At 53.6% G+C, this 17,889-nt stretch overlaps 2 protein-coding genes across 2 annotated transcripts; both read left to right on the forward strand.

The window, feature by feature from the left end:
- Positions 1–4,375: 4,375 nt before the first annotated feature.
- On the forward strand, positions 4,376–4,819 carry IUM83_09449 (Secreted RxLR effector peptide protein; the record flags this gene model as incomplete). The annotated part of the gene is made up of 1 exon (XM_067933890.1): positions 4,376–4,819. One exon carries the CDS (start codon positions 4,376–4,378, stop codon positions 4,817–4,819), a length of 444 nt encoding a protein of 147 aa, XP_067786686.1.
- A 1,431-nt stretch (positions 4,820–6,250) lies between these two features.
- Positions 6,251–7,301, forward strand: IUM83_09450 (ABC Superfamily; the record flags this gene model as incomplete). Its single annotated transcript, XM_067933891.1, has 3 exons — positions 6,251–6,385; positions 6,462–6,998; positions 7,077–7,301. 3 exons carry the CDS (start codon positions 6,251–6,253, stop codon positions 7,299–7,301), a joined length of 897 nt encoding a protein of 298 aa, XP_067786698.1.
- Positions 7,302–17,889: the final 10,588 nt, after the last annotated feature.

The following is a 17,889-nucleotide window of genomic DNA, read 5'->3' on the forward strand; positions in this document are numbered from 1 at the left end:
GTGTATTCGCCCTTGTAATGTTAGATACATGCGCACTTACTGTCAACGTCAAGTCAGCGCAATATATGTATTTCATGATACCTCAATACTCTAACCATGCTTGAGTTAAACGGCTTGAATTACGCCCAAGTCCAAGCCGCTTAAATCTTACCAATCTTTCTTCGTCCTCGACGTATCTTCCCCACCTGCTCCAACAACTCGCAGATGTTTTTGCGGCCGCGCGGTTATGCCATCTTGCGCTGATCACGCCCTCCCCGGGATTGGCGTACCTGCCTCGCCCGACCCTAGACACACAGCACACATTGCTGTTTTTCGACGGTGGTTCTCGCGGCAACCCAGGACCTGGTGGAGCTGGGTCGGTAATCCTGCGACTTGGCGGGAAGACGCTCCAGCCTACTGTTTTGGGGCTGGCTAGTATCTCCTATGCGTCCCAGACAACGAATAACGTTGCTGAATATCGCGCACTGCTCACTGGTTTGCGGTACGCTATGCGCAAGAACATGCTGTGGCTGCACATAGTGGGAGATAACAACCTAATTATCACTCAACTGCGAAAGCGGCGTGGAGATCTCGCCACCTCCAAGGACTCTATGGACAGTGCCGATTGCTGGCTGACCGACTCATGGTCGCTTCCTGGTTACATCACCTACGTCATTACAACAAGACAGCGGACGGGCTTGCCAACACAGCCCTGGACACAAAACAGAGTGAACAGGCGATGGGGGAAGACTTGACTCGCCTGCTGAACCATTGGACACAAGTGGTCGCGGTCCTCCAAGCGGACACAGAACACTGGATGGACAACAATCCGGATAGGGAGGACTTCAGCCGGGCCTCCAGCACAGTCATAGGCATGCCATAGCCGGTGTGCATCTGCTACCACTCCATTAGAGTAGACAGCAACCCTCTTGTTGATCTGTAAGCAACAGAGGCACGGTCATTTTCGTGGTCGTTAGCTGGTCTAAATTACTGTAATGTACCTCAACTTAAAACAAAACTTGTGTTGAGGTTGCACTTCGCTGTCTGATCGACTGGATCCCTACCGCGAGGCAGACGGCCGGCACGTGCTGGCACGTGCCACCAGGGTCTGTGGTTGAAGATGGGAAGATCTCCCAACCTGATTGGCTGGACTATCTCTGATACTGGAATGTGATTGGACGGCAACTTCAATTTGGGTGCTTATGATTTGCATGTGTTGAGTCAACCGTTTTGAGCCGCAGCCGTGACTAGGCGGATCAGTCTTACGACTGGCAACTTCGTTTGGACCGCAGCCGAGATCGTTTGGACCACATCTACAAGCCTCGCCTGCTAGGGAACATTGCATACAGTAGGGACTGCTAGCTGGTAAAGACACTAACCTAAATCAAGCTCACTTTCGGATTTCCTTCCAACTACTCACTCGACTACCAAGCCTCATTCGCACACTCTCAATTCTCTCAACCACCCAAAAACATAACGGGGCTTTCGGCTTCTCTTTATTGCACATTTTACCCATACCGTCTTTACCCCGCTTGGAAATTGTTTGCTTCGGTAAATACTAAAAACAAACAGCTACAAACACATTCGTTCCACAACGTAGAGGTGACACCACATTAAAACACGAATTGTACCTGTCTGGTCGGCATTAAACTATAGCCCCATGCGCCTAATGTGCGGACCAAGATCGCACCATCGAGACCTGCTAACCAGACATCTCACGCCAAGAAAAAAATTATTAAGGAACACTATTCGCACTGTTACACTACCATATCCTATCGGGTATCACGGGTTTTTAGGAAAACTTTAAAAAATATTTTATCTAGTTTATTATGCGAAAATGCTCCGATACCTGTTTTTATTTTGCCACCCCTGCCTGTAGTGCACGTAAATCATTATCATCATCTGTAGTGCAGGGAATTACTGCCAGGCATACGGATGTGCCCGGTCTGATCCGGTTATGTAGCATAAGCAGGAAGCAAGAACCGGCAGAAAGCACTGGGGTATTTACCTTTCGCAATACTGTACTACTCCGCCTCAAAATTGATGTCCCATTGTTGTAGAACACATGCGCGTTTTGTCAATATTTCGTCTTTTGCGGCGCGGTTTGGCAAATACGACGCGACGCGTTCTCACGGTTTGAACCGAGTGCTTATTTACTCAGCACGGTTAGTTTTGACAGCAGAGTGACGAAATGAATGGCCACGGAGGTGATTTAAGAGCTGGGACAGGGCGGCAGATCGCAGATGTCGCCCTTCCTCCTCAATCCAAGCGTCCAGCTCCGTCCATTCTCCTACTTTCCCAGCTTTCAAGCACGCCGCAAAGGCGGGAGCTCACTTTGATGAGCTCGTTGATGCCGTTACAGCAGCGTACTGGGAGCTGCCGCCATCGACAATAATGCCGCGTTCTTAAGCCTGAAGGGGTCGATGGACTTGTGCATTCAGGATACAGGAGGCAACACGTTCAAGCGTCCTCATCGAAGCTTCAGCGGGAGGGAAGACTGCCTCTGAGCCTTCAGTGCTCCCCCAAAACAGCCGTAATTGTGTCGCAGCATTACAGGGAGCAGCCTACTCACCATAGTTAAACCAAATACAGTTTGAGGACACCATTTTCGAGACAAAAAAAGAGTGGGATGGGACATCAATTTTGAGACGGAGTGGTATTTATCAGGGATCATATGGTGTTTATGATAGTTTCTCCTGTAAAAGCTTTGGAAATAAAAGTGCCACACTGCGGGGAGTTGCCCGCAGTAAACCTCAGGACGTGCTGATTACTGTAAACAAGCATCCCAGGAGCAGAGAGCTAAAAAAAACTCAACTGGCGAGCTCTCGCCAACCAAGCGAGCACAAGGATTACGGTATTAGAGTTCCTCCTACAAAGTACGCCCCAAGGGGGGATTTTAACGAAACCCGGTCCAGTAATTTATTTTTATCCAATAAATTATGCTATGATTCAAGCCGCTCCCCAGTCGAATCAAATTCATACGGAGCGCTCAAAGCGCGCACGCAGGCTTTTTGTTGCTCGTGCTCTCGTTCCCGCGAGCAGCGCCCCCGCTCAGGTCGTGGAATACTTGGTTGTAAACCTGAGGTCGTGAGGATTACGTTCGCTACGCGACATGTTCCCGCAGTACCTACCTGTACGATATCAGGGTCCAATTGTGAGTATTGCAGGTGCACTAGTTTCCGTTGTAAATTTACTTCCTTGTGTACAAGCTACCATATTTTGCCTTCGGGGTCCGCAAAAGTCCACGAGGTTCATATAGCATATTATGCTAATGTGCCTCAAGTCTGATTATGCTATTCTTCGCCTAGCTCCAACTACGATTATGCTCGCTGGTATTAATAGCACGATGATACAATCTATTAATACCTACCTCTGTGATAACGGCCCTGGGTAACCCTGGTCACGTCCGCGTTGTTGCTGGGATCGCAAATAATGTAGCATATTGAACAAAAATATTGGTGTCGCTGGAAATGGTCTCCATACATATGTATCCTCGATATGGTAGAATACGATCCAATTCCTACCCACACTGAAGATGAGCACCATACAAATCTCGAGTCAAGCCTAGTAGCAACAAAAGCATAGCCGACAAGTCGTTCACGCGAGGAGCACCAGGGGATCGCGGGGGCAGTGGTGAATACTGTGCCTGCCGTGAAGGCTCGCGTGGAGGAGAGCCCGGCGACGCGGCCGTGGTCGTGGCGACCTTGGCGCAAAAATCGGAAAAATCCGGAATCTGTCATTTCTCTGGGGTAAGCGAAATACGTGCTCTATGCTCCACACTGTACATGTACAACATCTACACGTGTACATCTACACCGATGCCAGCTGGAATGATCGATACTGGTATTACTAACGACAACATAAAAATTATACGCGGCGTATGTTAATGTAATACTGAGTCGCCTTCTGTGGGATGCCGCTATTGTACGATCAATATTCTTGTAGGGCATCAGATTATAATACAATTCCTGGACTCAATAGATAGAGGAGATATGGGGCGATCTACCCATGGTTGCAGTGCATGTGGCGAGGGTTTTCACGCGGAAGAAGGAAGCACGCAGACAGCTCCAATTTGTCGTAAAAACTCGTTGCTAAGGTATGTGTGTCCACACCATATTTACAGCGAATTTCACATCTTCCAAGATGGATTTGAAGGTACAAAATCTATACTCATCGTAAAAACAATACATGTAGATGTGTAGATGGATATCATTCATGGTTACAAATTTGATTTGTCCGACACAAACTTTCCAGCCCAATCCTTTCAAAAACTCGGTCGTTCGCAAGCTGCGCAGGCATTCATTTACGAATTTCCTTCACGACAAGCACAACACCGACGCCGGCATCAACAATGCGGATCTCCGTTTTTCTCGTTCTCGTGATTGCCACCTTCATCATGTTCACCAGCGCCGAGCGCGCTGCTATCCCAGGATCAGAGCGCAACCTACGTGCTCAGGAAGTTGGTGGACTGACTGACAAGGCCGATAACATCGCCGCAAAGTTCCTTGAGACGTTGCGGAAGGACGCGATGCTGACGAAGGCTGAGAAGTACATGAAGGCTGAAAACTTCAAAGCCGCTGGGGTTTGGAAGGATACTGCTGGGGCCGTTTCCAGGCTAAGCAAGGATCAAAAGGCGCATCTTACGCAATTGATCCAATTGGCCAAGAAGGAACCGGAGGAAGTTTCGCAAATGCTTGCGGAGGTTGCCAAGAATGACCCCAAGAAGTGGTCCATCCTCAAAAAGACTATTTTTGGTCTGCTTGGAGCAACGCTCGGCGGAAGCATCATCTATGGAGCTATCCAGTATGGCAGGGCCACCGCTCCTGCTACGACGGCATAAGCAACGGAAGCGCTTGTGAGTGCTTTATGCACAGTGATGATACGACTATGCTACTGTAGTGTTGGGTAGCTGTCCTATTATCTATGCTAAGATAAATCTTGCATTACAAAAAATCTCAAGAGCTTCGTTTTATTCTTGTGTCTGGTCCTTCGTCAACGCTGAAAACCCCTCTCTCAGGAGCCATGATTGGCTTGTCAAATACCTTGTTGAATATGATCACAGAAGTAGTGAATCTCTGTGCTAAAGGCCTGTTATTTTGAATAACCTGTTTGCTTCACCAAGTATGCTTTATGTTGACCCATCCAGTTGAGATACAGATAAACTACCTTCTCTTCTGTATAACCCCTAAGAAATAATTACACATGTGACAGATGATTTATCTATTTACTCGAATATCCATCGGACGTTTTATTTTTACTAGAGTAATACGCAGACCCTCGCAATTTGCCTTTCATCCGTTGGTCACACTGGCAAAATAAGATAACACAGCCGTAGGTGTCGGTACGGAGGATAAAGAAATTCGGTAAGCGGGGTTAAATAGAGGCCACCCTCAGCGCAGACGGCGTTAACCACCGCAAAACAATATGAAACATGGGAATGTAGGTCATGGTCACGTGAAAACGGGTGCACGTGACCCTTGTAGCATATGTATTGAACTGAACCCTGGAAAACCAAAGCAAACCAAATTTACCTCAGTCTAGCTCATAGTTAAATTCCTGCTGTGAATTGCCGGTATTCGAGGAGTTTCAACCATTTGGCAGCAATTTTCTTACACGAGAAATGGAGAATTTCGTTGGAAGACAGACAGTCGCAACCCACGAGCCGAGGTTGACAAACCTGGTGTAACAAGTCTGTTGAAACCTGCTTGTCGGGGAGCCGTACGGCTCGTAGTCCTGATACTATGTCGTGTCCTTGTTGGCCGCACCGCTGAACTCCAACGCTGTGACGGGGCCACACGAGCACTTGCACAGAGGAAGAGAGTATACAAACTATCAGTGAACGGCAGCTCACGTGTCCCTAGCCTAAGGGGACTGGTTGACCAGAAATACGGTAGATCTAAGACTGAATGTATTTATAGGTTAGTACAGATTTGGCCTGCATACAAATCCGAAGTTCCCTATAGTTTATCCTATATAAAATGTATAGGTTGGCTCTCAAGCCTATTGTGTCACTACTCACGGGAGTGACCTTTTGTAGCCATCCCTGAATAGTGTCAGGGTCACTATTCCATGTAGCCCCGTTACATCCTCCTCCACTTAGATTCGATCATATCGACCAATCAGAGCGAGGGTACGGTGGCGGCTCACATTTCACTCGCACAGTCGAAATCCATCGACAACGGTGCGAGCTCTTGCGCCTCGGCTCTCGGTCCCCAGAAATCAACTGGCGCATCGCCGAGCAAGCCCCACGGTCTCCACGTTGACCGGAAGCATGCCTCCCAAGCGCAGCTCGCGCGGTGCGAAAGCATCTTCGAAACCCCGGGCCGAGCGGCCGAAGGCCAAGAAGGCCAAAGCCAAGAATGAGTCGGTCGCGCTTAAGGAGGCCACGGGCGCGGCCGCCAAGGAGGTACGCTCTCCGAGCGCCGGAGGAGATCGCACGGCATCATGCATCTCGCAAGTCGTCCGACGCTCCACCGGATGAGTGGGACAACCCCAGATTCAGTTATGAACGGCGCAGCCCGCGCTGGGGCTGGGATTCACCCGAGTACAGCTGCACCAAAGTCGTTTACTCCGGTGAGAGCTCACAAGAGGAGGAGAAGTCTTCCGAAGGCAGCGCGCAGGCCGCCAATGACAAGAAGCAGGCGAAGGGCGACGTGCCCAACGCCCCGGTTGACCTGGACACCCGGGCCGAGGAGCCGTCGAGCGGCAAGACGGGCACTGAGCCCATGGCAGCTCCGCCGGTCAAGAACCTGACCCTGGCGGAAGGCCTCGCGCGCGCCCAAGCTGCCAAGGCCGCCGCTGCTGAGGAGGGCGACGCGCCTGGTGGGAAGAAGCGTACCGCCTCGAAGTCGCCGCCTCGCGACGACTACAGGGGTCTGTTCGATGACTCAGAGTCTGAAGAAGGGGCTGTCGACGAGCCCCGTGAGATCTCTAATGACCTCGATGAGCAGCAGGCGCAATACTACAGCGCTGGCGCGGCCGCCCGTGCTGGACAAGCAACGGCGCCGACCACGGCTACTGTAGGCCCTCTTTCTGGCGTGGGCGCTGCGCGTCCATGAGGCTACTACCCACCCGATGACGACACTGGTGCTCTACAGCTCCTGAAGAAGCTCACGCCTCCTCGTGGCCCTGTCAGCGGCTACACATCGAAGGGCGCCTATGAGCGCGCTCTGGTTGAGACAGAGCCGCTTTTTGTCAGCGACATTGAAGCCGCTCGGTGTGTGCTCTTAGCACTACACAAGATCCCCTTGAAGGAGTTTGCCAACCTTCGTAAGAAGGCGGAGGACATGGGTGGACTCCATCCAGTTTGGGGTTATCCCTGAGTCAAGCCCTCCGAGGCTATGACCTGGATTTAGGTGGAAGACCTCTTCTGGAGATACGTATCTCGCAAAGGGTATTCCGACCAGGAGTATAAAGAACCCCGTGAGCACTTTGATCTGCCCCAGTGATCGATGTGTTGCCGCTTCGATCCTTGGGGTTGCATTCAGCAACTCGAATTCGGTCACTTCATGAATTTGACGCAGGTATTCATTCGTCTGCGCCCCTCCATCACCAATGAAGTCCGCTTCTTCGTCTGACTAGTCGTCGATGGACTAGTAGCGATGACGCTTGCTCCGTCCGGAACAGCTTCGCGTGCTTCTGTCCGTTTTTGAGTCCTTGATGGTGCGTCGTCTAGCGCGGTCCGAGTTGCCTGTATGTGGTGGAGTCACCATATAGGGGTCTTCAAAGTACGGGGATCGCTCCCCAGACGCGATAAACTCCATCCCAATGGCGTTTTGGCTTGGGTTTTCAGGGTTTGTCCTTTTTTTTAGTCATCGACACGGTACGCTAGCCGGGTTGACCACATCGCGGGTCGCACAAGTCGTCTGCGAGTCGTCCAAAGTGAACGAGTTCACGCCAAAGGCTGTGCGGAGCCGCTTCTTCCACTTCCAGAGCTCTCCGCACCTGCTTCTGCTGGCACCAGCACTCCAGCGTCGACGGTGAAGGGTGTTCCAAGGGCCGAAGCCCAATGCTTTCAGGAATCACTTCGTATCCTTCGCCACTTGTTCGATTGTCACAGAACTCACGAGGCGAGCCAACTCATGGCACAAATCGGTACACACCGCTTAGCGAGTCATCGTTGGCTCGAATAGCTCACCCCAGTCACTCTTCTTCATGTCTTCGTAGAGGCGACTGAGAACCTTGTTGGCCGCCGGCGTGTCACCGTTGAGTGGCGGCCGGTTGTCGGAGGTTTTCTCGGTCACTTGAGTCGTCAGGACCCGTGACCTCGAGTCGTCGGCTGCGTCCTCGAAGTCTTCCAAGTCATCATACGCTCATCCACATCATCCAGTTCGTCCGCGAGGTTGCGCGCCACCGAGCGCGCGTCATCGTCAAGCTCAGCCGCGAGTTTCTCAACGACGAACGCGTGCCCGTGCTGCGTCCCGCAGACGGAACTGCATCTTCCGGAGTCTCGGGTGTCACCACCGCTGGCGCAGGCGCCTTCTCCTCCTGGTAATCGTAGTAGTCTTCATTCATTTCGGCATCCTTGGCGTCGGATCCAGTCATCGAGTCGTTGAAGCTGACGGTCCGCTCAGCAACCGGGTCGAGGTGCGGCGTGATCAGGGCCGCCGTCGAGTTGTCGCCACGCATTCCGCCAGTTACAGCGACGACTCGAACCAAGTTTGCAGCCGCCCGCGATGACTCGGAGATGGCTAGACCCATTACTCGGCTCATTAACAACCCAGAAGCCGATATGTTTACGACCCGCGAAGCCGACGAGTCGTCGCTGGTGCCTATGTTCGACCGGCGATCCTTGGTGGACGCTTCGGTGGCGAAGACTTCGACAGTTGTGTTTGGCGACGCTGGATCGACTCCTCAGTCGTTTTGAGGAGTGCTGGATCAGCGTCAGCTTTACCAAGAGTATTTTCGGTCAAGGACGCGTCGACTTCCTATCCCATCAAGTGTCAAAAGACGTCATTCAACCCGACCCGAAGAAGCTGGACGCGATCACTAAGCTGTCTTTCCCACGAACGAAGAAGGGAATGCAGTCTTTCCTAGGTGCGCCGAATTACTACAGCCGCTTCATCCAAGACTTCGCTGTCTACGGCGCGGCGCTGTACCAGCTCAAAGAAGACGATTTCGCGCCAGGGGGTGACCTCACAGTTGCCCGCCGGAGTTTCCAAGCTCTCCAAGCCATGGGTGCCGCAGCGCCGATACTCCGCCACTTCGACCGCACCAAGGAAGTGCACGCCATGCTGCTCGCAAACGAGTGGGCATTGAGATCCACGTTACTACAGCTGCATGACGACGAGTTGCACCGTGTTCGCTTCTGCGGACGAGTGTTGAAGGATGCCGATATGAACTATCATGCGGCGGGGAAAGAGGTGCTAGCGCTGTTGCGACTACTGAAGACTTGCTACGCCCAGCTGGCGGGACGGATGCTACGAGTCTACACTCGCGTCTCCACACTGGAGTGGATAACCAAGTCGAAATCGCTCTTTGGGAGAGCTGTACAGTTCGCGGTACTACTCTCCCCGTGGCATCTGATCGTCCAACGAGTCATGAAGAAGGACTGTGCCGTCACCCAGTTGCTCCAGTCGACGGTGACCGACATCGTGGATCTCGATGACTCACTGGAACTGGTTGCCACGCCGACTAAAGGCTCCCCGACGACTCGTATGGACCCAAACTTGGTTTATGCATGCCTACTGACGACTCATACAGGCTTCGTGGTCTCACTCGATGGGTCAGCGACGACTGAGAAGTGTAGTGGGCCTACTTTGGTTCACTACTTTAGCTTACACGTCGCGCTACGTGTATGAGGGAGCGTAGGAGTTTATTAATAAATTGAATTAATTATACTTGAGTCCACAAGTATAATATAAATCAAATAAAACACCAAGTAGCTAGTTTAAGGTAAAATGAGAACTGTATTGTTTGTAAATTGATTTTCCTCCTAAATCTGCTAAAACTGTTTATCATCTATGAAAGGGGTTGACAGCGGCTGGCTTGTTGACAGGTACGTCTCTGATTGGTCGAAATATGCTGCTTTCTACCATTCTATTTGCCGAAAGGGTAGCCATTGGTGTAACTTACACCAATGTGAGGAAGTATCTACCTTCTAACAGATATCAGTCTGTTAGAAGCACTAATGGCTATTATCACGCACAAGTGACAGTTGTCACTTGTTTGTGTAACCCCGTTACAAGAAGTACGGTAGTTACGACAGTTCATGGCTCCAAACGAGCCTTTAGGAGTGGAAAATAGTCATTGCAGCGAACGCTTATCTCGAGAAGACCACGGTCAACATCTCCGAGTACACCGGCATGAATGCGTTCTCAACGCGATCGAACACGGTGCCGAAGACTTGGTGGTCGTGGGAGACTCGAGACTCGCGGTCCAGCAATCCCTAGGGGTGATAGCCTGCCGGAAAGAATCACTGATGGCACAGCTAAATCATCACAGGAGATCACGGCACGATTGCGGTCAGTCAAATACCTGCACGTGGTACGCGAATACAATGCTGCCGCGGACTCGTTGGCAACAGAAGCCTTGGTGTCAAAAGTGTCCAAGGTCATCGTGAGCGAAAACCGGAAAGCAGAGTTGGCCGGACTCAATCGGATACAAGAAGTGATCTACGAGTCGCCGCCGCAAGGATCAGAAGCACAAAATCTGGTTCCAGGAGGCTCTATTCAAATTCTGAGCGGCGTCTCAACCGTGAAACGCAAGACATTTGCTGATTTCGTTCGTCCAGAACCTGGAATGCTACTGGCGATGACTCGAGCGCAGACCAAGAGCAAGAAAAAACATGTTTGATTTACGCACGACAAGCCGAAACTACCGCCGAAGACTCGCCCTAACCGGAAACCTCCTGAGATTCAACCTCCAGAAACGACTCAAGGTCCACCGGTAGCTCCTAACGCACAAGACATTGATCCTGTGGAGGTCCAAGAGGAGAGACGACGGCGCATAGCTGTTGCACAAGACGAAGAATTACGATGGGCTAACCTGAAGACCTTGCTACGTGGGGATGTTGAGAAACTTGGATACCGAGCCGCTAGAGATGCATGGAAAATCGCAGATAAGTTCGTGTTGTCGGAGGACAATTTGCTACACTACATGGGAGCGAGTCGTCGGCGTGACGCTGAGTCGCAAGAGGAGGTCTCGCTGCGTCTGGTAGTACCCACCACGATGGTTCAAGAAGTGCTCTAGAATTGTCATGACTCGCTGGAAGGTGGCCATCAGGGTGTGGTGAGAACCTACCAGCGAGTCAAGCGAGATTACTACTGGTTGGGACTCTACACCGACGTGTAAAAGCACGTGAGATCGTGCCCCGATTGCAGCACCAGCAAAAGCCGCCCCCAACTGAAAGGATACTCTCCTGGCAACGTGCTGGCGGAACGGCCCTTCCAGATAGTGGCTATGGACCTCGTGATACCACTACCGAAGACTTGAAGGGGCAACACAGCCCTGCTGCTCTTCCAATGCTCTTTTACGGGTTTCATCATTGCGAAAGCCATGGCGGATACGGGCGCATTCAAGGTGGCACAAGCATTCGAAGAATGCATATACCTACGATTCGGTGCGCCATCACTCATCCGCCATGACCGCGACCCACGGTTCATGAGCGAAGTGTTTCAAGCGTTTGCAGAAATGATGCAGTCAAGGTCCCGAGCGACGCTGAGTTACCGGCCGCAAGCCAACGGACAGCAAGAACGGTCAGTCGAAACTGTAATGCAATCCGTCAAGGTATACGCCGAAGACCCGCTCCAACAAGACTGGGACGAGATCGTGGAGCGCTTAGTCTTCGCCATCAACAACTCACAAGACACGACTCGGAAGGAAACACCATTCTACTTGGTGCACGGGTGGGATGCCCAGTCAACGCTGAAAGCCATGCCGTCCTCGATCCGACACGGCACACCGAAGCAATCAGACGCACTGGCGTGGCGCCGCGAGGTCAACAGACAACAGCAGATTGCTATGGAGATGTCCAGGGAATACCAAGCCACCGAGAAGACTCGCAGAGTACGGTAACACAACGCCAAACTCAGCAGGAAAGAGAAGACGATACTGGCGAAGACTCGGGATCCTGAGTCGTCGGCGGCAGCACAATACCAACCGTCTACGGGACAAGATACCCCCGTCCCAAGTGACCTGTCGCTCAAACCAAGTACGCATGTGCCATCGGCGACTCGCGAGTCGTCGGCGAGTGCCCCAAACCAACCGTTTGCGGGACAGGGGGTACATGTCTCTCGGGACAGGGTGGATCCACCGAAGACTGGCGGAATTGAGCCGATTGCAGGCCGAAAATCAATGCTGCCGGTCCCGTTTGATGTCGGCTGCAGGGTCTGGTTGTACATGGAGAGAGTCAAGCCCGGCCTTACCAAGAAACTAGCACACCGGTGGCATGGACCATTCCGGATCAAAAAGAAGATCGAAGACTATGCCTTCGAACTCGAGTTACCGGACCGCAGTGGATACCGATTCTACCCAGTCGTCCATATCTCCCGACTGAAGCTGGTTGATGAGTTTGGAGATCGACCGAAAACTCGTCTCGCGCCCGGAATTGTCGACGACACGCGGCTAGACTTTGACGAAGAACTGCTCCCTGAAGATAGTTGGGAGCCAGATCACGTGGCAGGAGAATATGAAGTTGAAGCCATCCTCGACGACCGTGTTCCGTTATCCACGTGGACTGAGAGAGCAGTTCGCGAGTTTAGAGTCAAATGGGTCGGCTACGATGGGCCAACGTGGGAGCCAGCCGCTAACCTTTCTTGCGGCGGGCTCCTCTATGATTACCTGCGGCGAAAAAGAAGTGAACAGCGCCTGCAGATGGTTCAAGTCGCTGACGAAGACTAGGTGGCTATGAGTCACCACTATGATGACTTGTACTTGGGGTAACGCAGCCCAAGACCACAGACAAAAACAGCTACTGCGGCAGTATCTTTTGCATTAAAACATTAAAACGCTACTAAGACGGACAGCTAAATCAACGACAACTCAGAAGCGAGATTGGAAATGAAAGCCAAATGGATAGAAGACGCTGCCGACGACTCGCTTGAACTCAACTTCAACTCACTCACGATCGGAGGCAACAGCTGCCCGAGCCAAGACACCAAGCAGAATCGAGTCGTCGGAGCTACCAGCAGCATCCAGAGCTTGTCCTCCCGGAACAGATGCAGCATTCGGCGAAGACTCAGACGCAGCAGGAACACGAGCATCACCAAACTCGGCCACCCATTCTGAGCTCAATTCACCTGGCTGCAGCGACGAACTTGGAACAACTCGACGACCAACATCGGTGCGCGAAGAACCAGCCGCGACAAAGAGCGGAGCCGACGGGTTGCATGGGACGAACGTGGTGTTGTAGGGGTGCTGCTCCGGCACATCGATCCAGCCGTTCCGCCAAGGCTCCGCAGCATCCAGGGCCGCGACCTCGCTCAACCAGTCGACAGTCTTGGGCTCCCAAGGCAAGTATTCCAGAGAATACCCGGGCATGGTCGGCTCGAGCATGAACTCGGGCTTCACCTCCGAGAAACCCGGATCTTGGCTGCTGCCCCACTTTCAGATGTACGGGACCACCTTGGCGCGGAGACGGTCGCTGCGTTTGTTGCGCTCGACCACGTACCTCGACCAGGCAGCTTTTAAAGCATCCAAGTCCTTCCTCGTCCGAGTCTTCCGCGCGGCAGTCCAGTCCATCATGTCCAAGTCAGCGGCAACTGCGGAGAACGTAGTCTCCACTGCCTTCGGAAGGATCCAGTGATCACAAAGCGAGAAACCAAGATCGACGTTGTCCGAGTCGCCGCTCCCACGAAAATTGCTCCAGTACCCATCACTCGATTCATCGGCGAAGCCCGCTGGGACACCTTGGAGTCGGGATCAAACTCTGAAGTGTCAAAAAGACACGCTTGAGACGGGAGTCGCCGGCGAAGCTTCTGCCACGGATGATCAGGGGTTTTGTAATCCGCGAATGCCGCGATGCCTTCTGGACTGGAAATAATTCGGAGATCCCGGGGCACCGGTGCAGGCAACTGAGCATTCAGCATCTGGGTCCAGCACTTGAGAGCCCCAGGACGCGTAAAAGGCGGCTCGATGTAAGGCACAGCCCACTTGGTCACTTGATTGGAGAATCGGACAAGAGGCTGCTGACCACGTACCTGCGAAGGCACCGCAAGTGGACGCCGGGAGCTGGAATCCGACCCAGGGGTGGACGACAAAGTAGCGACGACTCGACTGCTTCCGGAAGACGCAGGCTGGCGTGGAACGGAAGGACGACGACGTTGTCGACGGTGAGTCGTTCGAGTCTTCGGTGGAGCAGGAGGCGCCTCCTTAGGCTCTGCATCAACACCCTGAGCCGCTCCCGACAACTCCGAATCCGGAAGCCTCAGGGGAGAGGAGGATTCGGGAACGACCTCCGGCAACTCAATCACTGATCCAACAACCAAGTTCTCTGCATCCGAACAAGTGTCTGGAAACCACTCGAGAGAAGCGCCAGAGTCAACGTGAACTTGCTCAGAAGGAGGAGAACGAGTGCTTGACGAGACAACATCTTCATCTGATGACTCCACCACACGAGAAGGCTTGCGCGAAGGAACGACAGGTGAGCTGTCCGACGAAGTCTTGTCAGCGCTTCCGGAGAAAACGGCGCGAGCTGGCGGACCGGCAGAAGGCTGAGAACGGGCCCATCATCCCTTGGGTTTCCGCTTCGACTTGCCCTTGGACGATGAAGCTCCGGAAGCACTGGAAGCCGGCACCGTCGACTTGGACGGGGATCCTGCAGCCGCCGGAACACTTCCGAAAGACTCGACAACCTCCACCTCCGCTATCAAGTGCTCACCATCTTGAACAGAAGTCCGGACATCGCCAGGAGCTGCCACCGAACACTCACAGCTACCTCCTCGACGAGAAGAAGACGAACGGGATCCACGAGTAGCAGAAGCTGAGGCTTCGGCGGGGCGACGAGGTCCCTTGCCCGGACGACTGGCGGACGGACTGCGACGGATTGACGACGAACGAAGACGCTTTTGCGACACCGAACGGGAAACGGAGCTTGGCCGACCGCGCAGATGACGGGAACCAGCCTCCTCTTGCGAGGAGCGCTTGCGTGAGCAACCAACTTGCGCAGCGCGTGAAGCCCGGTCTGCTTCGACGTCGGCAGCACGAGTTCCAGGCGTTGTCTTGTTCGCCTCAGCCGACCGCTCCTCCGACGACAACTCAACGTGGGAATCCGATTCCAGAAAGGCAGCGTGGGCCAAGTCAACGGCAATGACAGCCTCGGTGCGAGACGGATCGGCATTAGCCAGCATGTCCTTGAGGACTCGCCGAGTCTCTTGGCTAATGTCCAGCAGGTTCCAGTTCAACTCGCCAGTCGACAAACCTGCAAGACATGAGTCATCGCCCAGAGTCAGAACACAAGCCAGCACATGCAGCAAACTAAACGACCAGTACGAACCTTCGGAAATCGGCACAAGGACGTCCGGGTCCATGTCTTCGAACTTGACGTGCGCCTGAAGAGTCCGGTTGGCGCGCGTTAGCCGCTTTACCTGCTCTTGAAGGTCTTCATTTCGGCGCTGGAGGCGAGTCGACGACGAGTCATCGCCGGCATCCAAGCGAGCCAGAAGATCACGAAGACGCTTGCTTTGTGCAATCGACGACGCCACGGCAGCCTTGAACGCCGTCTGTTCGCGAGTGATCTTGAGGGCCAGCCGCTTGCACTCGTCGTCGGCAGCCTCACGCGGTTTTCCAAGCAGGCGGCTATCTCGGTGTGCGCATCCACGGCTCCACGAATACCCTCCATCTCTTGGAGATAGTGAGCCTCCAAGGCCCTCAAACGCTTGACCTCGTTCTTGGAGTGCTCGAGCTCCGCACGCGCTTGCTTGAGGAACACCATGGTGTTGTCGTGCTTGAGCGATTCCTTCGTCGCCGAGTTTTCGGCGGCAGCACGCGGAGCTTCAGCGGAATGCAACTGGCCTCGCATCACAGCCAAGTCCAAGTTGATGTCATCGAGGACCCCCATGTTGGGCTGAGCCGCCGCCACCACGTCTTCGAGCGAGCGAGCAGCAGCCAAGCGAGAGCCCACGTGGCGGTCCCCACCAATGTTGGGACCCTGGTGCAGGGTGACATTGAGACGACCGATGAGATCCAGCCGAGGACCCAACACCGCGATCACGCGTTCCGATGCCTCAGCACTGGCCTCCATGACGATTTGCTCGAGGTCTTCACGCGACACCGTGATCAGCGAGTCGTCGGTGGTGGAACCGCCAGCTTCAGCACTCGAAATAGAACGCCGAGCAAATAGCTGCGACGACTGGATGGCAACCGAGTCGTCGGCAGCATTACCAACGGGCACGTCAACCGGAGAAGTGTCCTGCAAGACAGGAGACGAAGGTAATACCCTCGAGGGTAAGCGACATCAGCTCAAGATCAAGGTGCAAGTCAACAAGACGTACCGAAGGAGCAGCAGGAGAGGTGGCCAGTGACGCGGACGACTCAGCAGAAGATTCCAGCGAAGCTTGGCTCGGCGTATCGCCGCCAGCGAGTGAACTCAACTCCGGAGATGACAGGACAACCTGGGAAGCAGACGCACAAAGCCGCCAAGCATCAGCATCTCGCGTGAAGCTGACAGAAGGCGAGAAGACGGCAGGAAACTCACCGTGGCCAAACTGGCCGTCGACTCAGCAACGTCCTCATCCTCGGACACCGCCGACTGTGAGGTAGCAGGAGCAGCAGGCGGACTGCCAGCACTGAGCGCGCTTCCTCGACCAGGCGAAGACTGACCAAGATACCAAGATGCTGGTTAGTAGTGAAGACGGCGAGCGAACAAGAGAAGACAGCTTACCTGGAGCAAAGACCGAGACACACGGAGAGCCCTGAGCGCCGAGTTCACAGCGGATTGGGCAGCGCGCGAAGTACCGACCATGGCACAGGAGCACTCCGACGCTCACCAGCACGCGGCTCGAGTCGCGGTGGGGGCAGTTGTGGTATCGGGAAATGAAGCCGAAGCCAAAACCCAAATGCGAGACAAGGGGGCGAAGAAGACTCGAGGCGCCGGCGCCAACTGGCAAGTCACAACCCATCGCCAGTCATTGGACCAAACACCCCGATCGCTGATTGGCCTAAATTGGTCGGTGACGATGACTCGTCGGCGGTCCCAAGTCAAGCGCGGGCGGTTGCAGCTCGCTAAGTAAGGTACGAACCGACTGGTAAGATCCGAACTTATGAGTCATCGGCGCCTGTCCCCAGTCGTCGGTGGCCTTTCAACGGCCGTTTGAGACGTCAGCAACGCCGCCACGTCGCAGAGAAAGCGCCGAAGAGTCGTGAGTTACAACTGGCGGTCCAAAACGGACGTGTTTATACTTGGTATTTGTATTGATCGATAGGAAACTTAAGAGAAGACAAGAGAAGCCTTCGGGCAACAATAACAGAACAGCTTTTCCCCCAACCACACAAGAGCGACACCGGTGCCTGCAGTGAACGACCTGCAGCTCAAGGTAAACCTTGTAGATAGGATTATGACTGTCGGTGGGTACATCTACTAGTGTAGCGTGTGTTCATCCCTGGCAGGGCCAAGAGTTAGTGGCCGGTGCATTGGTAGCGACGAGTCGTCGCCAGGAACTGGAGGAGCGAGAGCGCACCCCATATATTTCTTCCCGCCGGAGTATAGCTCCGGCACCCTCGTATCACGCCATAAAAGGCCGGGGCCCTTCCTTCTGAGGGCCTGCGAGGAATATTTTGTGTGAGAGAGCGTGCCAGCTTTTGCTCGTGGCTAGTGACGCTGAGGCTTCCGTCGGTCGACTAGCGGAAGCTCGGTACACAGAGGAAACACCAACCCGGTGCAAGGGAACGTTCCTGGGCCTTCAGGTTCTAACCCTAACAAGCCCATTGAGTCTTCGGTGACTTGGTGGGTGCTGTTGGTGGGAAAAGTGTTCC

The sequence above is a fragment of the Phytophthora cinnamomi genome (assembly GCF_018691715.1).
Source record: "Phytophthora cinnamomi strain GKB4 chromosome Unknown Contig67, whole genome shotgun sequence".
In the NCBI taxonomy this organism is placed as follows: Eukaryota; Oomycota; class Peronosporomycetes; order Peronosporales; family Peronosporaceae; genus Phytophthora; species Phytophthora cinnamomi.